This window comes from Hemitrygon akajei, unplaced genomic scaffold (assembly GCF_048418815.1).
Source record: "Hemitrygon akajei unplaced genomic scaffold, sHemAka1.3 Scf000121, whole genome shotgun sequence".
Lineage (NCBI taxonomy): Eukaryota > Metazoa > Chordata > Chondrichthyes > Myliobatiformes > Dasyatidae > Hemitrygon > Hemitrygon akajei.
Window position 1 is genome coordinate 1,750,920 of NW_027332007.1, and position 26,652 is coordinate 1,777,571.

At 46.2% G+C, this 26,652-nt stretch overlaps 1 protein-coding gene across 1 annotated transcript in view; it reads right to left on the reverse strand.

Moving 5' to 3' along the window:
- The window catches only part of LOC140723630 (uncharacterized), a 48,235-nt gene that overhangs the window by 11,688 nt on the left and 9,895 nt on the right, over nucleotides 1-26,652 (reverse strand). Inside the window, exons 3-7 of the mRNA XM_073038204.1 lie at nucleotides 24,008-25,052; nucleotides 18,904-18,909; nucleotides 18,028-18,208; nucleotides 7,528-7,663; nucleotides 5,868-6,027 (exon numbers count right to left, since the gene is read on the reverse strand). Of these exons, the coding sequence (XP_072894305.1) occupies nucleotides 5,868-6,027; nucleotides 7,528-7,663; nucleotides 18,028-18,208; nucleotides 18,904-18,909; nucleotides 24,008-24,666 (1,142 nt within the window). The 5' untranslated portion in view covers nucleotides 24,667-25,052. The remainder of the gene's footprint in view (nucleotides 1-5,867; nucleotides 6,028-7,527; nucleotides 7,664-18,027; nucleotides 18,209-18,903; nucleotides 18,910-24,007; nucleotides 25,053-26,652) is intronic.

Here is a 26,652-nt window from a genome sequence, read left to right on the forward strand (position 1 = left end):
GGGGTAATTGGATTTGTTTCAGTAGATCTGTAGTGCCTTTCTCGCCATCGTTTGAGGGGTTTTATTGGGTGGACCGTCTGTTGAATCCGTTACTTCCTTTCTTCCTCATTTTGACCCTCAATGCTCTGACCGTCAGACAGATACTGGCGGCGAGCAGAGTCCGAAGGGGGCTGAAGGGACGGGGAAATTGCGGGAAACAGCGAGATCTGGAGATGGAGAGTCGGAGACAATCCATCATTCTGCTCTTCAGCCTGTCGGCGAGTTTCCTTCTCTGTTGGGCGACAACCACTCTGGTCTTCATTCTCATGCGATGCCTCTACACCGACCTGGAAGTGTCAATCCGGCTTTTTCAGGCACAGTTTTGGGGTTCTGTGATTCAGAATTTCAGCAGCTGCACAAATACATTTATCTACGGTGTGACCCAGACAAAATTCAGAGAGCAGGTGAAAGTTCTTCTGCTTTCCCCAGCTGTGTTAGTTTTGGAATGTTTTAGAAGCCTGTACCGCTCAGTTGAAAGGGTCAAATAATTAATCAATTCCGAAATATAATCAGACCCGCTCTACAAGCATACTGATGAATTGAACTCCCTGAAAAGGTTACTTCTCCCAGCTGTTCCGTCTTTCCGTTATTTCAGAAGAAAAACATTTATTTTTCTATTATATATTAGATTGCTCGGGTAATTTCTCTTCTGTAAAATGTATTTTACCTTGCACATTAAATCACCCTAACATCCGGTATTACAAACACACAAATCCATTGTGGAAGTGCCCATTATCTAAACCTTTGGAGTGACCTGGCCGAGTCTGCCAATCCCTACATCCATTCTTTTTCTCTCATGTTTGGAGATTTCCCTTCAGTTAAATTTCTGCTTTGCCGACTATATTAGCCCGTTGCTGGGAGACTTATTGTCTCTATTTTTCTGTCTGGCTGAAGCTATCTAGTTTCAGCAAACGCCGGAACCCCAGTGCACGGATCAGATATGATTTTGCTCGGCCCTACTTGTCTATAATTTGACACCACGTCGGTACACATTTCATTTTGGCCTGACGGTATTTTCATACAATAAATACAAGTTGACCGTGCTATAGCAGGTTTTCAACTCTGGCCCTTTACAGTACTGATGTCAACATCAGAATATTAGAAGCAAGTTAAAGGACTTTACGTTTTATGCATTCCACATATATCTTCACCATTCCCACACTGAGTTCGAGCCATTATTATGGCGGTCACTCCATGTAATCTCCATGTTGCTGGTGTCACGGCATGATAATGCTGCAGTTTGCGAAATGCTTCACAGCGCCAGTGACTTCCTGTTTCGTACATTCCGGTTGTTCACTCATTTTCGCAGAATGCTGTGCGGTGATGGAACTGAACTGTGAGCTGTTTGCTGCGTCCGGTGTGGCAAGGTGCCGGGTTGTGAGCAATCACTGTGAATTGATATCTCTGGGTCTGTACCCGCTGGAGTTCAGCAGAACGAGCGGGGATTTGATAGAAACCTTTGGAATGCTGCAATGCCCTGACAGAGTAGATATGGACAGGAATTTTTCCAACAGTGGGGAGCCTACGACCAGTCCTCACGGCTTCAGATAGAGGGACCTTCATTTGGAACACAGATGAGGATTTAATGTTTCATTTCGCCAGGGGGCGGAATTCATTGGCACAGCCGGCTCTCCAGGTTATGTCATTAGGTACACTTAAGCCGGAGATTTGTAGCTTCTTGGTTAATCAGGGCGTCAAAAGTTTTCGGAATATGGCAGGAGAATAGGTTTGAAAAGGATAACAAATCACTCAAAATGGAATAGCGGAGCAGAATGGATTGACGGAATGGCTTAATTCTTATTCGAGGGTTTGAGTGGTCTGTTCTGTTTCAACGACATACCACATGTTTGTTAAGTCCTCCACACCTGTTCTTAGAGTTTAAACTGTAAATCCAAAATCTAAACAGGTGATTTATACCTGATGTTTCTGCGGGACTGAATGCATAATTAATAATTCTCCATTTTTTAACTAAGATTCCGTTAACCAGCTAATTCAATATTCCTGTGTGATCCTGTGTGACGTGAACTTCATCATTCATTTTTCAACGCTCGATGTTTCCCTGTCGATAATTAGATTGCCTTAACGAGTTGATGCCGCGCATTCACAGGAACTGCGGCTCCACAGAATCAAAGTCAAACCACAAGATGTCGCTGTTTCTCCGGACTGGTGAAACATTTACACTGAACTTCTTCAGATGTCAGTAGCAAGAGCATTTTGTTTTTCATAAACATGAACGAGGAGCGGAAGAACTTTAGGGGATCATAACCGTGATATACAGGAAGACTAAAGGAATATCGGAAAATATGTCAGATTAACTTAAATGCTGAAGATTGTGACTCCCAATAATAAAACACGCCTCGTGCACAACATTCTTGCACTTACTCCACGTGTCTCCCAGTACCTACTGGGACCGAGTTTCGGCATCTCTTAGTTTCCACAGACACCACAACTCCTGTCACCCAGCGCCTTCCGTACCTATTGACCCCCATCTCTCCACCACTGACCATTCCCTCACCACGCTGTCTCATTAAACACATCCTTTTTTCCACTAGTTCCCAATGACCACACGTCCCCTCAACAACCACTCCTCCTGAGCCCAAACCTCCCACACGAAAACCCACTGAGTCAATTCCATCAGCACAGGCCCGTCACATTGAAATCACGGGCACCCCAACACGTTTTACACACACTGAAACACAAGACACCGCCTCCCTGAGCCCTCCTTCTGAACCCGCCCTTTCGCGATCGACACATGGCAATGACTTTGATCCTTCCCATCAGCTTTTCCCAGTGGTCTCATCACATCCCAACAAGATGCACCCCTGTGGCCACGCCGCCCTATTAATCTCTGACTCCGCAATCTCTCAACAGTCCCTACATTGAGCAACTCTCGAGCAACGTCTCCACTAACCGCGCACACACAGTCCGATCGATTTCCCTTTAATCCTCACGCGGTTCAACCATCCTCACTGACTCCAACTCTACACCAGCCTCCACGGCCTCCAAGGCTTTCAGCAGCATTCACGGCCTCCACCTCCCCACCAGTCACCACGGCCTCCACCACAACACCAGCGTCCACGGCCTCTAACTCTCAGCCAGCCTCCATAGCCCGCACCTCCGCACCAGCTTCCTCTGACCGAGCGCATTAGCAACATCTCCTGTGAGCCCATTACCTCCGCACCGGAAAACAGACTCTGTTCCTACCTGCGATTACCCACTGACCCCACTCATTCCCGAAGTTCCCAATGACCCCACACCGCTCCAACAACCTCGACTGGTTACCCCCCTCCCGGTAGATTATCTTTGACAGCATACTTTCTCCACGCTCCAAAGAACAGCTGATCCTCCCAGCAGTTCCCACTGACCCCACATCGCTCCACGGCCCCAATGGTCATAACCCTCACTACATAGGTTTCCACTGAATCCTACCTCCTCATTTTCCAATGGCCACATACCGCCCATATTCTCGCTGACTCCACTCCTCCCCATCAACTCACACTGCGACTATTCCTCCCCAGCAGACTCCACGGCTCCCAGGCATTTGACATTGACCACAGGCCTCTATTGAACCCTCAGCCAACCCATATCTCACCCGTCAGACCCTGAGGCCGTCCTCATACACCCCCTCCCCCACAAGCACCGCGACTGCATCTCCGCTCCCGCACCGGCTTGACCAGCAAAACAAGATCCGTGTATCTAATCTTGATTCTACGTGCCCATAACTGCACATCAGCCACTCCCACAGCACCCATCTGACTCCTCACGCTCAGCAGACGCCCATTGCTCAACCACCACAGAACCCCACCACCCGCCAGAAACATTCACACGAACAGCAACCCAGAGCACACCCGCACCCCCAGTCATCTAACTGACCGCACACTGATCCCTCGGGATCCAGTATCTGTGAATCCTCGGGAGGATGCCTTTCGGCATTTGGACCCACCCTCTGTCATCTAACTGACCGCACACTGCTCCCTCGGGATCCAGTATCTGTGAATCCTCGGGAGGATGCCTTTCGGCATTTGGACCCACCCCCAGTCATCTAACTGACCACACACTGCTCCCTCGGGATCCAGTATCTGTGAATCCTCGGGAGGATGCCTATCGGCATTTGGACCCACCCCCAGTCATCTAACTGACCGCACACTGCTCCCTCGGGATCCAGTATCTGTGAATCCTCGGGAGGATCCCTTTCGGCATTTGGACCTACACTCATCATCTAACTGACCGCACACTGCTCCCTCGGGATCCAGTATCTGTGAATCCTCGGGAGGATGCCTTTCGGCATTCTGACCCACCACCGGTCATCTAACTGAGCGCACACTGCTCCCTCGGGATCCAGTATCTGTGAATCCTCGGGAGGATGCCTTTCGGCATTTGGACCCACCCCCAGTCATCTAACTGACCGCACACTGCCCCCTCGGGATCCAGTATCTGTGAATCCTCGGGAGGATGCCTTTCGGCATTTGGACACACCCTCAGTCATCTAACTGACCGCACACTGCTCCCTCGGGATCCAGTATCTGTGAATCCTCGGGAGGATGCCTTTCGGCATTCTGACCCACCCTCAGTCATCTAACTGACCGCACACTGCTCCCTCGGGATCCAGTATCTGTGAATCCTCGGGAGGATGCCTTTCGGCATTTGGACCCACCCTCAGTCATCTAACTGACCGCACACTGCTCCCTCGGGATCCAGTATCTCTGAATCCTCGGGAGGATGCCTTTCGGCATTTTGAACCCGTGATGCTTCGTGCGTCATTCTGCAGTTTCCCCTCGGCAGGGAAAGTCAACGTTGATTGCATCAGCACAAGTCAGGTTTAGCAGAGCGATAAGGGCGAGAATCATCTGATACCGAATGGGGAAAGGAGTGAAAGAGGGAGGGGCCATTCTTTGGAAAGCCAATATTCATGACCACCACCATATTCATGATCACTGTTAGGGCTGCACTTTGAGTGTTGTGAGCAGTTTTGAGACTCTCCGATTAGAAAGGATGTGCTGAAACTACAGAGTGATCAGTCCTGGTTTACGAAAATGATTTCCGCATTTAACGGCTTGTCATATGAAGAGGGTTTGTTGGCTTTGGCCCAGAATTCACCGGAAAACAGAAAAATGAGGTGTGACGTCATTGGAAATATCGAATGGTGAAAGATCTTGACAGAATAGATGTGGGATGGATAATGTTTTATGGTGAGAGAGTCTAGGACCAGAGGACGCTGCCTCAGAATAGAGGAGCGTCCCTGTAGAACGGCAAACAGAACTAATTTTGTTAGCCAGAGAGGGCTGAATCCTGTAATTCCTTGCCACGGGCAACTGCAGAGTCCAAGTCTTTATGTATATTTAAGACGGAAAGTGATAGATTCTTCATTCTGCAGGTCATGGAGAGAGAAAAAAAAGACATGGGGGCTGAAAGGAAAATTGGATCAGCCACGATGAAATGGCGGAGCAGACTCGATAGACCAACTTGACTAATTCTGCTCCTATTCTTAATGTCCTTATGGCCTTAACTGCTTTGCGCTGATTATTATATATATGAGCCGTCTCGTTAACTTTGCTTCCTGTATCGTTTCGATATCTACACATGAATCGCCCGTCATCTGTGTGTGCAGTTACATTTGAAGACACCTGGTGACCCCCATCTCTACCACAGGAGCAGGCTGCGCCTTCCAATCACAACCACTTATTGTTTGTACAACACCGCGTGTGTAGCCCAGGTGGTATCCTGGTAAATCTGCTCTTCACCCCCTTTAACGTTTCCACCGTCTCCCTAAGCTCAACATTTCAAGTGTGGTCTAACCTGTGCGTTACAGATCTGCAACAATTTCTCACCATGTTTGAGCTCGATTCCAGACAAATGAAGGCCAGCGCGCCTTCCTAACATTGCTCCCGACTTTTTCACAGTTCACAGCACATTTACCATCAAAGAATGTATACAGTAGACAGCCTTGAGGTTCGTCTTGTTGCAGGCGGCCACAAAGCAAAGAACCCGCTTAAAGAAAACAAAAACACACAGAATTCAGGACTAAGGAAAACCCCGAGGCATTCCGCAAGTATGTGAAGAGCAAGAGGATAAGATGTGAGCCAATAGGACTAATCAAGTGTGAGAATGGGAAAGTGTTTATGGAACCCGAAGAAATAGCAGAGGTACTTAAAGAATAATTTGCTTCAGTATTCACTACGGAAAAGGATCCTGGCGATTGTAGGGATGACTTGCAGTGGACTGAGAAGCTTGAGAATGTGCCGGAGATTTTGGAAAGCATCCATTTGGATAAGTCTCCTGGACCGGACGGGATGTACAGCCAGGCTACATGAAAGGCTTATTGAGGAAGAAAGGAGGCATGGGATCCAAGTGGGCATGGCTTTGTGGAATCAGAACTGGCTGTCCACTGAAGGCAAAGTGTGATTGTAGACGGGTCATATTCCGCATGGAGGCCGGGGACCAGGAGTGTGCCTCAGGGATCTGTTATGGGACTCCTATTCCTTGTGTTTTTTTTAATGACCTGGATGAGGATGTGGAGGGATAGGTTAGTAAATTTGCTGATGGCACAAAGGTCAGGGTTTTGTGGATAGTGTGGTGGGCTGTCAGAGTTATAGCTGGACACTGATAGGATGCATTTTGGTAGGTCAAATACTATAGCAGAATATAGTATTAATGACAAGACTCTTGGCAGTTTGGAGGATTAGAGGGATCTTGGGGTCCGAGTCCATACGACACTAAAAGCTGCTACGCAGTTTGAATCTGTGGTTAAGAAGGCGTACGGTGCATTGGCCTTCATCAATTGTGAGATTGAGTTTAAGAGCGGGAGGTAATGGTGCAGCTATACAATGTGGTGATAATGGCATCTAAGTTGAATTTTCCTAATGTGTGTCCTTAATTGGCGATCCGGCATTTACTTCTACCAGTGCACGGCGGAGGTAATCCCAAAGACATAGCTATTTTATGTTAAAGCAGGAGATGAAGAGATCTGTTTATGGAGTTGAATCTATAAATAACAGAAAATATCATGCCAGTATTTACACCTGTTGGGGTCCGGTCCGAAGCCCGCCTTCCGGGTCTTGTTCCGGTCCACGGACTCCGGACTCCAGGCCTTGCAGCCAGCCCTCCTGTCACACGGAGCCATTTAATCATCTTGGCTTAAGGAGGTACACCTGTTGCCTATTAGGGGGTTGGTGTTTATAAGAGGCTCGGGGACTGAGCCTAGTTGTGGGGTCGTCCTGCTCTGAAGCCGGTTTAACCCGCTCTGAATCCTGTTCTGCCCTGGTTACCGCCCTGCTCGGAATCCTGCTCTGCCCTGGTTGCCGGCCTGTTCTGAATATGCTCTATCCGGTTGGTCTTGTTCCGCTGCTTCTCTCCTGTGCGCTGGTCTCGCGGTTCTGCCGTATTCTCATTGCTCGCGCTGCCACTCTGTCGGTTGCTTTTCCCAATGTACCGTTGTATCACGGTAGTCCTGCTGCTCACCCTGGACCCAGTTTCCTTCTTATCCCTTGCCTTCGTCGGGCAGATCCGGCCGGTCTGCCGCTGTCCGGCGGGGGTTCTGCCCCTGCCTCTCCGTTACCTCCGTCGGGCAGTTCCGGCCGGATTGCCGCTGGCCGGCGGGGTGTCTGCCCTTTCCACCTATTGCTCCCTAAGGGTTGTGCCCCGCACCTGCCCAGGTGTCCGCGACTGGCCCAGGCCTCCGTGTTCCCGCCTGGAAGGCGGCCCTGCCCGGGATCCATGGGGCCCGCCCTAAGGACTCCTACACTTTCCTCCCCTCGTTTCCCATGGGTTGTGCCCCGCAACTGCCCAGGTGTCCGCGACTGGCCCAGGCCTCTGTGTTTCCGCCTGGGAGGCAGCCCTGCCCGGGATCCCTGCGGCCCGCCATGAGGAATCCTCCTGCCCTGCCACGTCTAAACTCTAGGATCCTCCTGCCTTACCCCTCACGTGCCATGGCATCCCCATCCTGTCCTACCCCTAGTACTTCAGTGTCTGCGTCCTGCGTTTGGGTCCATCCGGCCCCCGTTCTTGACATCACCAGGGTCAAACGTGCTGATGGTTGTGCTCGTAACCCACAGGGCAGTGAATGGCAGCCTTATCATCTCATTATATTCCTACAGCTAATTGAACGCCACAGTGTTTCAGCATCTAACTGTTCCTCAGGCGGATTCAACCGCGGTTTTGATGGGTTTCAAAATCCACAGCACGAGCAGAATTTTTTAATTCAAATACATAATAAGATGTATCAGAGGTATTTCAGCCCACACTCACACATATATAGATACATACACACTCCCACAAACACACATATGCATACAGGAGCAAACAAATAAACACCCACACACACATCAGAGGTATGGAGAAGATAGTTTAAGAGATGCAGGGATCGATGGACAGTTCTGGACCTCAAGATATCGAAAATAATTATGATACAGGGAAGGCTGATCTAAATGGCGTAAACACTGATGTCGTCCAGGTGTGATGGAGAACTGGACAGAGTGTCTGTGTACACAGCGGGGATAGTTTGTATCTGGTGGCACATAGTGGGGCGGGGTGGGGTGGGTTTGTTGCTGAGCGCAGACGCCAGTTTCTCAGTCGTTCATCAGTCAGCCGCATGCTGCAATGTGGAACATTGAATTATTCCAAATGTGAAACCTGAGCTTCCCTCACATTCCTACTCACAAACTCTCTCAGTACCACACAGAACATGGCTGTCCACTATATAATCAATAAAACATGGACCAGTCTGAAGCTCATATAAAAATAAAATCAAAATGAATATTACATTATTTTTGAGTGGGACATCACTCGAACAAACTCACACAGTTGTGCACATTGAGGAACGGATAAAAGAATCGGCAAACTGAAGAGAGCAGAGAGACTCGGTGAAAGTAGCAATTTAGAATTGTTGAGGAACATCTATTGATATACATGGTGCTGGAACATGAAACATTCTGCCTCTGTGGGATTTATTTCTATCAAATCATGAATTTACTTACGCACTTAAATATTTAAATGAAAGCACTTATCTGAAGTGTTTATTTACATTGAACATTGAAGTCGTTGCGCTGCCAAACCATAGAAAATTACAGACCAGGTGCGGTACTACTGGATGTATCTGGTTGAGAAAGAAATAACATGCAGAAAGATGCCGGGCCGAATGGTCTGTTTACCCTATGACTATTATCCGGAATGTACTGTTCGAACAACCGACACTATTCCTTAATGATCTCTCCATCACACAATTATAACATAAACCAACTCAGGGAAGACAACGACTATTTAAAGAGTAGTTACAGGATTTGAGAAAGTAAGAGAAAAATTACACCGACTGTCACTGAATCGGTGGCTTCCGGGTACAGGACTGAGACGACACACTTAACGCTCGATCAGAGACTGACAAATACAGACAGGAACCTACACTCTCACACTGTAACAGAGACTGACAGATAGAGAATGAAACCCACACTCTCACACTGTAACAGAGACTGACAGATACAGAATGAAACCCACACTCTCACACTGTAGCAGAGACTGACACATACAGAATGAAACCCACACTCTCACACTGTAACAGAGACTGACAGATAGAGAATGAAACCCACACTCTCACACTGTAACAGAGACTGACACATACAGAATGAAACCCACACTCTCACACTGTAACAGAGACTGACAGATAGAGAATGAAACCCACACTCTCACACTGTAACAGAGACTGACAGATACAGAATGAAACCCACACTCTCACACTGTTGCAGTGACTGACAGACACAGAATGAAACCCACACTTTCACACTGTAACAGAGACTGACAGATACAGAATGAAACCCACACGCTCATACTGGAGGAGAAACCGGCATGAAATGCATAGACACAGTCTATGGGAGAGACAGGGAGTGGTGTGTGTGTGTGTGTGTGTGTGTGTGTGTGTGTGTGTGTGTGTGTGTGTGTGTGTGTGTGTGTGTGTGTGTGTGTGTGTGTGTGTGTGTGTGTGTGTGTGTGTTGATAATACTTTTTAATATGGCTTTATTTAATGACGAGGCTTTATTTGACGACCCTGCAAAGGGCACTGTAAAGGAAATGCCAAAGAAACGGGTACTTTTATGACAAACCATGAGATCATATCGGAATGGAATCTGTACATGATTTTGTTAAATCAGGCCGGTATTTACACCAGAGAGAAATTGTGTTGACGGTTGTGCCTGTAACCCAAGGGCAGTGAATGGCAGGCTTATCAGCCCATTATATTCCTACAGCTAATTGAACCCCACAGTGTTTCAGCATCTAACTGTTCCTCAGGCGGATTCAACAGAGGCTTTGTCCGTCACTTTACCATTTCAAAATGCACAGCACGAGCAGGTAATTTTATTCACATACTTTATAAGATGTATAAGAGCTATTTCAGCATACACACACACACACACACACACACACACACACACACACACACACACACACACACACACACACACACACACACACACACACACACACACACACACACACACACACACACACACAGAAACTACATATGTGGAAAACATAGTTTACCAGATGGACTGAACCGTCGACACCTCTAGACTTAGAGAAGGTGTCGGAGATAAACATTACACGGGGGAGGCTGATCAAAATGATGTAAACATCGATATCGCCCAGGGCTGATGGAGAACTGGACAGAGTGTCTGTGTACACAACGGGGATGTGTTATATCCGGGAGCACATAAGTGGATGGTGTGGGGTGGGTTTGTTGCCTGAGTGGCCGAAGTGGAGCTGCTGAATAAAAAAAAGTACGAAGTGAATGACATTAACTGGAAGTCTTCAGAAGGAGACTGAGAATGTCCCTGGATCCAGAGCACACTGAGAGGAAAACAGGGCTATTTGTAAATGAAACAATAGGAGTGACAGTGAAAAATGCCAAAAATGCCGGACACACCGATTCCCGATTGCTCGTGGAAAGAGAACCGAAGTGAAAGTTTCATGTAGGAAAATAGGATCAGCCGTGACCGCTGCCAACACTATTGTGGAAAGTTGTAAACAGAGCCGATTATTGCTCACTTACTGGTCTCATTACACATTTTGGTCGAGTTACATGTAACACCATGTAACCACTAATGCCATTGGCATCACCTCAGTCAGATCGCAGAGGGATAGCAGAGGGATCTGACTGAGGGAATGCCAATGGTATTATTGCGTTTGTGTTACATGTCCACAACATTCACACCTGAGACACTGCCGGTGATGTAATTTGTTTGTTCAATAACAATGGTCAGATGTGGGACCTTGTCACTGGAGGTCGATCCCCTGTATAAATCAGAGCCTGTTGCAGTACGTCAGCCCAGAGTGTCTTGCCGAGCTGTGGAATTCAGAGCAATAGCGGTCACTGCGTCACTCAAATGGGATATCCAGTAATCTGGCGGATTGAAGACATTTACTACCCTGTTATTTCAGCCGTTGGAATTCCCGGTAAGCCGCTGTCAAACCTGCAAACGGCAGAAACTGAGAGTTAATTCCGATGTTCTGAAGTGTTTCTCTCGCTACTTGTTTCCACAGCCACCTGTCCAGTCCCCGCATTTCAGTCATGGGCGGAAGGCGCTGACAATATTAATCCCATTGCTTTCGTAGCAGACAGCGCTCTATATTGCAGCCGAGATGCTGCCTTTGACTGAAATCCTCTCGCTGCCTTGATGTGGAGGAATAATCGTGAATTGAAATGTCTGAAAACGAACACACCGGGCTGCACTGCATCCGTGGGAAACAGCCGTCCTTCTTTTAGGTCCCTATGAATCGCCTGACTGGGTGACGGAACGACGGGAGTGGCTCATTTATTTTAGAAAAGTGAGCAGCGGAAAAGGCCGATATGGATTTCATTTCATTCCTGTGCGGCTCAGAGCCAGTGTTGCCGGTATTTAATGCCCATCCCTTACTGCGGCCAAGGTGGCATTTAAGCAGCTCATTTCTCGTCAGTTTTGGTAATTCACCCAGATTTAACAGAACTTGCAGTAAGTCTCTGACACGCCGATAATGCACACTCCCAGTCGCTCCATATGTCCTTGGTCCGGTTTCTACCCTCTGAGGCAGATAACAAAACACAAGAACTAATCTGATTCTGTCACACTGCGGCTCGATTTCCCTGACTAGTCAGTAATGTCTCTGCCTCCTTCCCTCTCTCTTGCAGTTAACCTGGTGGCGATTGTTATCCTGTCCCGAGGAAAGTGCGGTCTCTCCAAATGCATCACTCGCTACCTGCTGGGAATGGCAGCGGCCGATCTCCTGGTCGTTATCTCTGACCCTCTGCTGAACTGGACTGTATTCATATATTTTAGTTCTTCCTTCCTCTATAGAACTCCCGCTTGCAGGGCCGCCCGTTGCCTGCTCCTAGCAAATACCGGGGTCTCTGTCTGGCTGACAGTCGCGTTCACCTATGACAGATTTGTGGCCATTTGTTGTGAAAAGCTGAAAACAAAATATTGCACCGAAAGAACGGCCGCTGTGATTATCGGGACAGTGAGTGTTCTGGGCTGTTTAGAAAGTATCCCTTTCTACTTTACATTGGAGCCTTTGATGATAATTAATGGAGTTTTCTATGGCTGTGTGACCAAAGAGAGTTTCTCTACGTCCCCCTTGTGGGCCGTACTTGAGATGATACATCGCATTTTCATGCCTAGTCTCCCGTTTGTTCTGATGTTATTGTTCAATGCTCTGACAGTCAGACGGATCTTGTCCGCCAGTGAAGTCCGGATGGGGATCCGGGGCCGCAGCAACGGAAAGAATGACAAGGACCCGGAGATGGAGAACCGAAAGAAATCGGTCGTTTTACTATTCAGTATAACCAGTAGTTTTATATTTCTGTGGTTAACACGGGTAGTATTTGATATTTACGTACGGATTGTAAACATCCCTCGCTACTCGGTCGTGGGTACGATTTACATCGTAGAATCCATGGCGACGATGCTGCAGATCCTCAGCTCCTGCACCAACACGTGTACTTACGCCGTGACTCAGAGCAAGTTCAGAGAGGAGCTGAAGAACGCGGTGAAATACCCGCTGAAACTGTTAACTGAATTCGTTAAATTGTAGAGCGACCAGCTGGTTTCTGCAGTAGAATTAAATCAATCGCCATTTTCCTTCATAAGCTATCCACTTGCCGATATGTAGAACCACGGCTAACAACTGAGCGCTCTGAAATACACATGCGTTTAATGGTGATACATTTCACTCGCCGTCTACACCGTAAATATGAAAATTGTCCTTCATCAGATTCCTGCCAAATATGCGATACTCGCCTCAGCGGTAATTCACCCGGTGGCCGCTCTGTAGATCTCGGGAACTGTCCGGGACGGTCCAGTCAGGTCCCGTCCGTTTTATTTTCATTCCCTCCGTGACATCTCATTCTTCGTTCTGGTGATGCCCTCCGTGCTTTTCCCCGGGTTTGTTCAGTCAGGAGGGATCAACTCCCTTTTTTCTCTCTCTCTTTCTCTTTCTGAACGAACTGATCTCCATCTGCAAGTGTAATCGATTTTTGGGAAAAATAAAGAATGATACTGGAAATCCGAATTCAGACAAATTAATGGAAACGCTCAGCTTGTGAGGTACGGTCGGTTAAATATTCATTAATATTTCTGTGCTTACCTTTCATCACAATGGTAAAAAAAGAAATGTCAAATACCTCGTATCTGTGGATTCGGACCCTGTATCTTTCAAATTGATTAGCGGATGCGGCAAGCCATACAGAGAAATATCGCAGAATTACTTTAAACAATGTAGTGTCGCTCTCTGATCGAACATTACTTACTCTGTTGCATTTCCAGTTCCGTCTCACTGATGTCTGACCTGCCACCGATCAGCGTTGTACAACTTCGGTGATTCTACACTCCCGGGGTTTGACGGAAGGAAGAGTTGACCCGACAGGTAACTTTTCGAGCGCAGAATAGATTTATGCGCCTCGCGCCAGTCATTAGTAACTCAACACTTTATTATACATGACTGTTCCAGTGATACGTACCGATTATGTCCCATCTCCGCCCACCCCTTGAGCACAATCACAGTTTGAATCCGAAGGGACTTCATTCTAGTCTTGGTCAATTTAACTCCCAATCAGTTTGAGAGGTTTACTGACTACAACACAACTGCCTGGCAAGATTAAATGACAAGACCATTGCATCCGGAGATGGTAATGACCCGGGGTTAACTTTGTTGTGTCAATGCACTACATGTCCTTCTGTTGTTGACTGTTGCCTGAGTCCAATCAGAAACAAGAGAAAATCTGCAGATGCTGGAAATCAAAGTAATGGACAAAAAATCCTGGAGGAACTCAGCAGGTCAGGCAGCCTCTGTGTAAAAGAGCAAACAGTGACGTTTCGGGCCCAGACCCTTCATCAGGGTGATCCAATACAATAGGATTAGACATTTCTACCACAACTGCAGGGTCGGCGACAGATTTTAGACAAACAGGCATGCCTCTTACAAATAGAGGTAATTGTAATGAATAATATGCAACGGGTTGTCTGAGACCCCGATGTCGTTGTGCTAAATTGCCACTACCAAACCCTTGGTGTTTATTTGCAAATAATTGGAAAGGAGCTGGATAGTCAGATATGCCCAAAGCAGGGACGGTTGACAAAACGGTGTTAAGAGCATTAAAGGCTGTGTTCATTTCCTGAGTCCACTGTATTTCGGCAGACATGCTCGGTAATGTCGACGAGGAGTCTCCGTCATTCGATATTCAGGAATCCAATGCCTACAGTAGTTGACCATTCACAAAACGGGAAGCATTTGAGTTCGGGTGCGGGGAGGTGGCGCATTAATAAAAGCTGCAATTCGTTCTTTGCAATTTGCTCCGTTCCTTGAGAAACCATGTCTCCCAAATCCTGTAGAGTGGGCTGAAATTTATTGAGGGATGTTTATTGAGGGAAACCTTTTGTCTCTTTTCAGCCAGGGTTGTCAATAAAGCCGCAATGTCATTTTTTCGCAATTAACTCGGCCGAGAGTGATAATAGGCAGTTTGTAAATTTCTACTTTCCCCTGGCAACCGCTGGGCGCTTAAATCCCGTGTGACTGCTGCGGCACAAAACCGAGGGGCTCTCAGTTTACCCATGATGCACCCTGGTCCGAGTTCACTGTCCAGCACTGTAAGTGAAAGCAAACAAATACTGACTGTCCTTGTGTAATGGGATGGAGAAAAAGGCAGAACAGAGTCTATAACAGAAAAACATCAGATGCGGTAGGAATATGGAGAGAATGACGTTAGCATCGGGAACGACGTGACCAAGAGGTACAACTATCTTGTTAATTTCCCTTAAGTCTGGTAAAAAAAAAATCACTCATTATCACGACTTGCGTTTGGAATTGGTGAAACAGGGGAATTACAGGGACTACAGGTTGGGAGCACCACTTCCTGATCCAACAGCGCTTCTATGCCAGGCTTCATACCTTTCACTGCCTCCGGTGACAAATTATATTTCCGTATCGAGGGTGGAACAGCATTGGTCTTCCTGTGGTGGGGCGGAATGTACAATCCCACGTGGCTCTTGTGTATCGACCCCAGGGAGGGAAGTGACCCCTCCGGTGACAAATTATATTTCCGTATAGAGGGTGGAACAGCATTGGTCGTCCTGTGGTGGGGCGGAATGTACAATCCCACGTGGCTCTTGTGTACCGACCACAGGGAGGGAGCTGACCCCTCCGGTGACAAATTATATTTCCGTATAGAGGGTGGAACAGCATTGGTCTTCCTGTGGTGGGGCGGAATGTACAATCCAACATGGTTCTTGTGTACCGACCACGGGAGGGAGGTGACCCCTCCGGTGACAAATTATATTTCCGTATAGAGGGTGGAACAGCATTGGTCTTCCTGTGGTGGGGCGGAATGTACAATCCCACATGGTTCTTGTGTACCGACCACTGGGAGGGAGGTGACCCCTCCGGTGACAAATTATATTTCCGTATAGAGGGTGGAACAGCATTGGTCTTCCTGTGGTGGGGCGGAATGTACAATCCCACATGGTTCTTGTGTATCGACCACAGGGAGGGAGGTGACCCCTCCGGTGACAAATTATTTTTCCGTATAGAGGGTGGAACAGCATTGGTCTTCCTGTGGTGGGGCGGAATGTACAATCCCACATGGTTCTTGTGTACCGACCACGGGAGGGAGGTGACCCCTCCGGTGACAAATTATATTTCCGTATAGAGGGTGGAACAGCATTGGTCGTCCTGTGGTGGGGCGGAATGTACAATCCCACGTGGCTCTTGTGTACCGACCACAGGGAGGGAGGTGACCCCTCCGGTGACAAATTATATTTCCGTATAGAGGGTGGAACAGCATTTGTCTTCCTGTGGTGGGGCGGAATGTACAATCCCACATGGTTCTTGTGTACCGACCACTGGGAGGGAGGTGACCCCTCCGGTGACAAATTATATTTCCGTATAGAGGGTGGAACAGCATTGGTCTTCCTGTGGTGGGGCGGAATGTACAATCCCACATGGTTCTGGTGTATCGACCACAGGGAGGGAGGTGATCCCTCCGGTGACAAATTATATTTCCGTATAGAGGATGGAACAGCATTGGTCTTCCTGTGGTGGGGCGGAATGTACAATCCCACGTGGCTCTTGTGTATCGACCACAGGGATGGAGGTGACACCTCCGGTGACAAATTATATTTCCGTATAGAGGGTGGAACAGCATTGGTCTTCCTGTGGTGGGGCGGAATGTACAATCCCACATGGTCCTTGTGTACCGACCACAGGGAAGGAGGTGACCCCTCCGGTGACAAATTATATTTCCGTATAGAGGGTGGAACAACATTGGTCTTCCTGTGGTGGGGCGGAATGTACAATCCCACATGGTTCTTGTGTATCGACCACAGGGAGGGAGGAGACTGCGAAAGCAAAAGTTGTACGACACGCTCGGGCAAAGGAGGGGGAGCAAGCAGGTAAAACTTTGTTTTAACGCTGAGAAGGGCGAAGATTAAATTTCCAGAATGAAGTTGTAGAGCAGCGTTAGTATTAGGCAGTGATGTAGACAGTGTGAGGTTTAACCCTGTAAAGTCTGAAGCACGGGTCCGGGTAGTTCAGCAGTTGCAGGGAGTTTGATGGCAATCGTGACATGAGAAGTTCGGTTTGTTAATTTAAACCGCTCATTCTGCTCTTCACTCATAAACAGTTCTGCCACTGTGTCTTCTGGACCACAATAGATGCGTCTGGTTAAAGAAAGAGATTCTGCTCTGTCAGTCACGGAAAGGAGCTTCTGGTGATCGCTCGGCTGAGATGTTTCAGTGTATCGGGCGGTGCGATGGAAATACATCAGAGGTCGGCATGTCAGAATAAGCTGTCGTTGACAATCAGCGTCGTTGGGCAGTTTAAGAATGTCTGGACTATCTGCACGGTAGCGCAGAGTTGTCCTGCTAGTCTATTCCAGCAGATGATCCCCATGTGTCAAGGAAACGGGAAACACAGTCAGTCATATTTTCTCCTGTTTTTTGTCTGCACCTGGCAACCTCTTCAGAATCACTATGGCTTCCTAATCATGGCAGCCTTACACGGTGCCCTGTAACCACTTTCCATTAGTAACGTTATCTCCATCATTATTGTTTCTCACTTTATTCCTCCGGGGACTTCAAAATTTCCTTGCACTGCAGTCCAAGTCGGTCCCACGAACCACTTTCAAAAACATCTGACCATTTCCAGGCAAGGGGTTATAAATCTTACAAATTTGTCCCATAGCTTGAACCTGTGACACGGCCCACGGCCGGATTACCGCGACGGGGCAAACATTTTGTTTTGGATACTGTGAAACAGGATCTATTCTGTTTCGCTTCCCGTTTCCCAGTTAAATATGCAAAGTATATTCATGTCCCGTTTGATTTTTAGTCCCATCCGCCAGTGGACAAGCGACCCGGAAAATGGGCTCATCTATCCTTGGATAGTTCTTTGTCTTGCGGTTTATCCCCCTTCTGCTCGTCGGCTTCGGTTGCCTGGGCGTTATAAGGCGGGTCGGGGTGTTTGATTCTGTCGTACAGCTTCTGCGAACATTAAAACTTCGATCAGATGTGAATCCGGGGCGGGCTCGGGCTCTCTCAGACTCTCTAGGTGAGGATATAAGCCTTGAGACACCTCCCGGTTCTTCTGTTCGGACGTCTTCTGCACAGTCGGTCTATTTATTGGTTTCGGAGACTGATGTCGCTGAGCTACCTCCAGCCTTTTCTCAAGACAAGTCAAGGTTATTGTCATTTAACGAAACAACGTTTCGTTTCCCCGACCCAGGGCACACAGTACCCACAGATACTTAGGAAAACAAAGACAACATGCTCCGTTGACCAGGCTCAAAATAACAAAGTCAATTGCATAAATCAAAACACTTTATTAAACCTGCGTAGAGTCTCCGTCTCCTCTAACAGTATCTTGTTTAAAATATATAATTTTCTTTATCTCCAAAGACTCCCATAGAGCCACCGTCCTTGTGTCCAACCACACAAGTCACTGGTAAAAGAAATCACATGTCTAGTATATCCACTTTCCAACTAGCCATCATCAGCAGTGGAGATTGGCGGCACCAGCGGCTCTCCACGGGATTTCGCTACTCGTTCAATCTGTTGGCGCAACTTTCTCATTTTTTTTCTTTACCTTTACAGAGAAAACTCACCCCGCATTTCTGTCAGCAATCTTTACTATCATTACTTACCATCTTCCTTCAATCTACTTACCTGGTTTTCATCATTATCTTTACAGGGAATTCTATCCCCCGCATTCCTGATCAACTTTACTGTCACTGCTTCCCATCCGCCTTCAATCTACTTACCTGGTTTTCATCATTATCTTTACAGGAAACTCTCTCCCCCGCATTCCTGATCAACTTTACTGTCACTACTTCCCATCCGCCTTCAATCTACTTACCTGCTCCTGCAAAGGAAAGACAATCAGTCGCAACTCAAGCGTGAACGACATTTCGTTCCGTTCGCCTCTTGAAGACTTATTTATACCTGTTGGATTTGTTTACTAAATGGAAAACATCCTGGGTGGGACTAGGATCCGGATCCTCAAGTCCTTAATTTCCACAATACTTCACATAATGCTGCGGTCTTCCCTACTTGATCTTGCCGATGCCGTCCTTTCTACCCGGTCATGGGCCAGGAGGCTCAAAGCGGATCACCCAACGGGTAGCTAACTCGAAGTTGCCATTCCCACCCACAGTTACTCCATCGTTCGAAACTATTTTGTTGGCATCCTGCTTAACTAAGGCAAATTGTCAGAGATGTTAAAGAATCAAGTTCAGTTGGCAAATCTTTTATTTAACATGCTATCACGGAGAGTCCACATGCGTGGAACTCTAAGGTACAAGTATAAAGCTTCTCTTTATATCTAGTAGCAGAGAGGTGTGTGAAATCTTAGCAGAACAATGGAGTTAGTTCACAATGTTTATTTTCATGATTTATTGTTAAACTCATCTCATTTGCGCAGCTGTATTATGATTCTGAGGAACAGTAGTGACAGGCACGATATTATTTCGTGGAAAACGCAGAAGTCCACAATCTCACAAAGCTTAAGCAACATACAGCCCTGTAAACCTTATATTCGGAAATTTCATCCATAGGGATGGCGGTTGGATGTCAGAGAGACAGAGCGAGGGTGATGGTGGCGAATAATGTTCGGAGGGTGGGAGAGCGTGAATGCCTGTTAGAAGGGGTGGCGTCAAGGAAAGGAGCCACAAAGACGGGAAAACTTTGTCCAGACCCGATTCCTGCCTGGGCACAGGCTGTCTAGGTGAGGATATAGACTCTGACATTCCTCACCTTTCTTTGGTTTGGACATGGTTTGGACAGTCAGTCTATGTTTTTCTCGGAGGGTGGTGTGGCCTAGCTACCTCCAGTCGAGTTTGCTGTCATTTAATAACACACATGCACACCAACAAACTAGACAAGGTTTCTCCGAGCCGGGTTGTAAAGAACAGCAGCACAAACAACACACAGAACACACAACTACTTATGAAAGAAAGGACAGCATCCTCCGATGAGCCACGCACAGATAAACAAAGTAAATCAAAACACGTTATTATATTCAGATTCAGTTTATTTGTCATTTAGAAACCACAAATGCAATGCAGTTAAAAAAAATGAGACAACGTTCCTCCAGAATGATATCACAAAAGCACATGACAAAACAGACTACACCAGAAAATCCACATAACGTTTGGCAATCCCCAATCCAGTGTCCGGAGAGAATGCTGCGTATTAATATCGCGCTACTGTCTTAGCACGTTACCCTGAAAGGAGCTCCAAACCCACCAGACAAAACAAGACCAAAAACTAAAGCTACAAAACCTGCACGAAACCACGTAGTTACAACAGTGCAAACAATAGCATAATTCATTTAAAAAAACAGACCATGGGCACAGTAAAAATAGTCCAAAGATGTTAAAAGACTATAAGTTCAAAAGAAACCAGCACACAGTTTCCACGTCCACAGGGTCCCGATAGACTCGTCATCCCACGCAGGCAGCAGAAGGGAATACCCCCGCTATGGACTTCCACGGCGCCGCCCGACTCAGCCTCGCAGACACAGCACACAGTGAAAGCGACCTGACCGCAGCGGACTCCATGTCCGGCGAACCTCCGCGCCTCCGGCACAGCTTCTCCGAGCACCATCCTCTGCCGAGCGTATTAAGACTGCCCCGCCAACGCGACCCCGAGGAATGGGGGCCTGTTCTTCCCAGCTGAGTCCCGGATCTCACAGCAGCAGCAGCAACGAAGAAGGTCTTCCTGGAGATTTCCAGATGTTCCTCCGTGCTCCCACGTCCGTTTTTCATCCGATTATGATTGCGCACGGCACCCCGCTTCACAAATAACAGATAATCAGCTCCGGAATGGCCGCTGCAAGCTCCGTCGCGCCGCCATCTTGGATTACACTTGAATTTGAACGTGATTCAGCACTCCATATGTGTATATGCAATTGTGATAAGAAATACAGACCAGAAAACTTAAATGAGAAGCTACCTCAGAAAAACAAATCATCACTGTGGAAGAAAACCTTAACCAGTGGAATGAGTATGACCCTCCATGGGAGACATCCCAACGATCTGAGCAGACGAGATGGTGACAAGGAATCATCGAGCACCTGACTGAGAGTTGGAGACCTCTTCCCAGAAACAGAGGGGTTCCTTGCAGAAATACAGGACAAGGTGGTTAACAAAAGGGGAAGAAAATCTCAAATACATACAATACAAACAAGGCAATCAATGCAGAAAATGCTAAGAGAAACCAGACACAATCCAACACATTCCAGGATCCTGGGGCAGTTGAACTCAATCTGATTAATTATACAGCTGCAATCAAGTGGCAAATATCATTCACCAAAATCTTGCTTTAAAATACAAACGGATGAATGACCATGTTAACCTAATTAAGGTACAATAAATTCCAGCCTGATCCACTTAGTCAAAATCTCACAATTTATATGATAATTGATACATTATTACAGATAGGACAATCCATAATAACCATCCTGATATAATATTACAGGATAAACAAGCAAATCCCTCAATAGATATAACAATTCTGAACACACACGTTCCCTGACCAGTGGAGCACCTCACCACAGGTATTGTTTGTGTCATTAGTCAAACAAATTATTTTCTCTATCAGCTTCCAAATGTTGCTATTGTCATTCATTGCCACACCCCGCTGCTGATTTCCTTCTCCTCATCATACGTTCTTACCTCGACCATCGTCCAGAGCCCCAAACTCTGCCCTGTGCAGACTCTCCTCTGGTTTCTGATCCTGCTCCTTTGAACATCCAACCAATGTTTTCGCATTCTGCTTTCAGTCTTTAGAGGACAGCGTGTTTTCTAACAACTCTTTAGAAGCAGGGAAAATGACCCATAATGTGGAAATGAGCCATGAATAAGGAGGGTATCTCCCAAATTCATTCTTCCTCAGCTCAGAGATTTCAGGGGCAAAGAACATCTCAGACAGAACTGCAGTCAGCTCAACTTCTTCAGTCTGGAGAAAATTCAAGGGGAACCTTTTCACCCACAGAGTGGTGACTGTTTGGAACCCGTCCCACGGGGGAACAAGAGGTGAACGACAGGGGAGGATTTAAAAGGACTGTCGTGGGACAGAATCACTGGCAGGGTCCAGCAGGCCTGAGTTGACTCTCTGCTCAGTTTAAGATAGTACATAGGGCCAATATGTCTAAAGATAAATTGGTGCATATATTTCCTAATATAAGCCCTATTTGTGACAGATATAACGTAGAGGTAGCTGCTCTAAGAGATGTGTTTAGAATATTGTCTAAAGTTATAGATGTGGATGTTCAACTCAATTTCTCTTACGGCAATTTTTGGGATTATTCTAGAGGAAATAGGGAGAGTATCTGCTTCCACTCAACATGCAATCGCCTTTTCAACTTTACTGACGAGGAGTACTATCTTGTTATATTGGAAAGAATCTAATCCTCTACTGTTTTCTATTGGCTCACCTCCATTATGTCATATCTAAGCTTGGAGAAAATTAGAAGCTGGACGTTTGATACATCGTTTAATTTTGAGCAAGTCTGGTGACCCTTTATTCAATATTTTCATATGATTTAATTTATTTGTTCTTTATTCTCTTTAGGAAAAATCCTTATCTGTGAAGGTTTGGAGGTGACTGGAAGGGTGCCTTTTCTCTTTGTTTTTCTTCTAATTTTATCCTCAATTGGACTGCCCAATCTCTTTTCTTATTCAGTTTAGTGTTTTTTTCCTGCATATAAATAAAATTTTCCAATCTTTTTTTAACGATTTATTAAGAGTTGTGTTTTTTTGATTACACTGTATATATAACAGCATAACATTAAACCTATCTGATTTTGACAATATATACTTTTCTTTATTGCTGTTTATGTCTTTTGTATTATCTGTTTGCTAAACCTCTCCACTGATATGTATATTTTTCATTACTGGAAATCAATAAAAACATTGAAAAAATGAAAATGACTGTCCTGGAACAGAATCACTGGCAGGGTCCAGCCGGCCTGAGTTGACTCTCTACTGTACGCTAGGTGTGTTATAAATTCACCAAGTACTGGAGACAGAGTTTAAAATAGAACTGACTTATTTCTCTGATCCAGAATATTAAACTCCAGTCCCATTAAAGATGAATGTGCAGCAGAAGAAACTCCTCCCATGCCCAGTGACCAGGGTGCAGAACTGGGTGTGGTGATCAGCAGCAATAATTTACAAGTCACTCTTCAAATTGCATTCAGCAATGGTGATGAACAAATATCCAGCATGCAGCTTATTTAAAGGTTCTCCCCAGTGTGAATCCAGTAGTGTGTCACAAGGTTAGATGACTGAGTGAATCCTTCCCCACATTCACAGCAGGTGAACGGCCTCTCCCCAGTGTGAACTCAATGATGCACATAAAGTTGAGATGACTGAGAGAATCTCCTCCCAGTGTCTAAGTAGGTGATCAGCCTCTCCCCAGTGTGAACTCGCTGATGTACCTTCAGATGGGATGACTGAGTGAATCCCTGCCCACATTCTGAGCAGGTGAATGGCCTCTCCCCAGTGTGAACTCGCTGATGTACCTTCAGATGGGATAACCGAGTGAATCCCTGCCCACATTCTGAGCAGGTGAATGGCCTCTCCCCAGTGTGAACTCGCTGATGCACCAGTAGGGCAGATGACCGAGTGAATCCATTCCCACATTCTGAACAGGTGAACGGCTTCTCCCCAGTGTGAACTCGCTGATGTACCAGTAGGTCAGATGACCGAGTAAATCCCTTCCCACATTCTGAGCAGGTGAATGGCCTCTCCCCAGTGTGAACTCGCTGATGTACCAGTAGGTCAGATGACCGAGTGAATCCCTTCCCACATTCTGAGCAGGTGAATGGCCTCTCCCCAGTGTGAACTAACTGATGTACCTTCAGTTTAGATGACTGAGTGAATCCCTTCCCACAGTCTGAGCAGGTGAACGGCCTCTCCCCAGTATGAACTCGCTGATGTACCTTCAGTTGAGATGACCAAGTGAATCCCTTCCCACAGTCTGAGCAGGTAAATGGCCTCTCCCCAGTGTGAACTCTCTGATGTTCCTTTAATTTAAACGACTGTGTGAATCCCTTCCCACATTCTGAGCAGGTGAATGGCCTCTCCCCAGTGTTAACTCGCTGATGTAACTTCAGTTTACATGACCGAGTGAATCCCTTCCCACAGTCTGAGCAGATGAACTGCTTCTCCCCAGTGTGAAATCGCTGATGTACCTTCAGATGGGATGACCGAGTGAATCCCTTCCCACAGTCTGAGCAGGTGAATGGCCTCTCCCCAGTGTGAACTCGCTGATGTACTTTCAGATTAGATGAGTAAGTGAATCCCTTCCCACAGTCCGAGCAGGTGAATGGCCTCTCCCCAGTGTGAACTAACTGATGTTCCTTCAGAGTGGATGACCGAGTGTATCCCTTCCCACAGTTTGAGCAGGTGAATGGCCTCTCCCCAGTGTGAACTAACTGATGTACCTTCAGATGGGATGACCGAGTGAATCCCTTCCCACATTCTGAGCAGGTGAATGGCCTCTCTCCAGTGTGAACTCGCTGATGTACCAGTAGGGTGGATGAATGAGTGAATCCCTTCCCACAGTCTGAGCAGGTGAACGGCCGCTCCCCAGTGTGAACTCGCTGGTGAGCCATTAGATCAGATGACTGAGTGAATACTTTCCCACAAATTCAGCAGATGAGCAACCTTTGCCCAGTGTGATCTGACTGCTGTGTCCACAGGTGGGATGACCGACTGAACCCCTTCTCACACACAGAACAGGTGAGTGGCCTTGCCCAGTGTGAACTTGCTGATATACCTTCAGATGAGATGACCGAGTGAATGCACTCCCACTGTCTGAGCAGGTGAAATGATCGGCGTGCCAGTTGGTCAGATGACCAAGTGAATCCCTGTCCACAGTCTGAGCAGGAAGGATGATCGAGTGAATCCCTTGCTCCACTTCTTAAATATCTAGACCGAGACAGCAAAACTGGTATGCTGTGTCTGAATTTCCATAGACAAATTCCTTGTCATTTTTAACCTGTAAAGAAGGACAACATTTCAGATGAGCTCACTTGAGTTGCCAAAGTGTGATCTGATATCACACTGTTACAGTGTAGTTCAACCCAAGTTGGAGAGAGAAATCACCTTCTAACTGGGCAAAGTGTTAGTATCTGGAATGACCATCAAACTCTCTGATGGTCGAGAAGTATGGGGCATTTCTGCCATCTCCAGTCTGTTACTTGGCTCAGTTTGACTCTCTCCATTGGCAATATTCCCCGTTCCCCCTGAGCTGCATGGGTGCCTGGCCCCACAGTAACTGAAACACTCTCACGCAAGTAGCTTTTGTTGACATACAGCTGGGATTTTCTTTTATGTACTATTAATTTAAAGTGCCATAGACTTAATGCCATGTAAATATCTCCTGACCTAGTCTAGTTCCACATTGGAGATAAATGGTTTGTAATTCTGAGAATTAGTTAAAATCCGAGCAGAAGGATATAAATAAAGTAATTTAAACCATTGAATAAAATCAGGCCCAAAATTAAATTTTCTGATGTTTTCAACCCAATCAAAGGCCTTCTCAGCATCTAAGGATGTCACACATTCCAATGTCTCTTTGGAAGGAGAATAAATGACATTTAATAAATGACGAATAGTGAAATGAGAATATTTATCTTTAATAAATCCAGTCTGGTCATTTGAGGTTGTCCTTTGAGTCCTTTGCTCTTTGATCTGGCCTTAGAACACTTAGCTATTGCCTTTAGAGAATCTCAGTGTATCACTGGGATATTAAGGAGAGGTATTATTCACAAAGTTTTGTTCTATGCCGATGACCTACTACTTTATATTTCTAATGTCGAAACTTCTGTGCTTTCTTTACTTTCTTGTTTCAGCCAATTTTCAGGATATAATCTAAATTTACATAAGACTGAACTTCTTCCTTTGAATAATTTGGTACCCATTCATACTAACCTTCCTTTTAAAACTGTAAGAAATCAATTAACCTATTTTGGTGTAATAATTACTAAGATTTATAAGCTATTATTTAAAGGAAGTTTTTTCACTCTATTGGGTTACGTTAAAAGGACACTTTCAAAATGGTTGCCTCTTTCATTATCGTTGATTGGCCGAATCAATTCTATTAAAATGAATCTTACCTAAATTTAAATACCTTTTTTAGGCCTTACCCGTCTTTATTCCGCAATCCTTTTTTGATTTTCTTGACTCTACCCTATCTTCCTATATATGGAAACATAAACTTTCTCGACTAAATAAATTTCATTTTCAAAAAGCAAGAAAGAATGGAGGTTTAGCATGACCAAATTTTATGTTTTATTACTGGGCAGGCAATATATGGAACCTCACATTTTGGTCATACTATATTAACCATGAGGACTGTCCTGTTTGGGTTTCTATGGAAGCTAATTCTGTTCATAAATTCTCTATTATTTCTCTTCTTGGATCTTCACTTCCTTTATTTTTAAGTAAACTAACTGACAGTTTCGTAGTTAAACATACTTTGAGGATTTGGATACAATTTAGAAAATATTTTGTTTTAATGAGACATTCTCTATCAAGTCCTATTTGTTCTAGCTATTTTTTAAACCTTTTTTGATCGATGTAGTTTTTAAAGAATG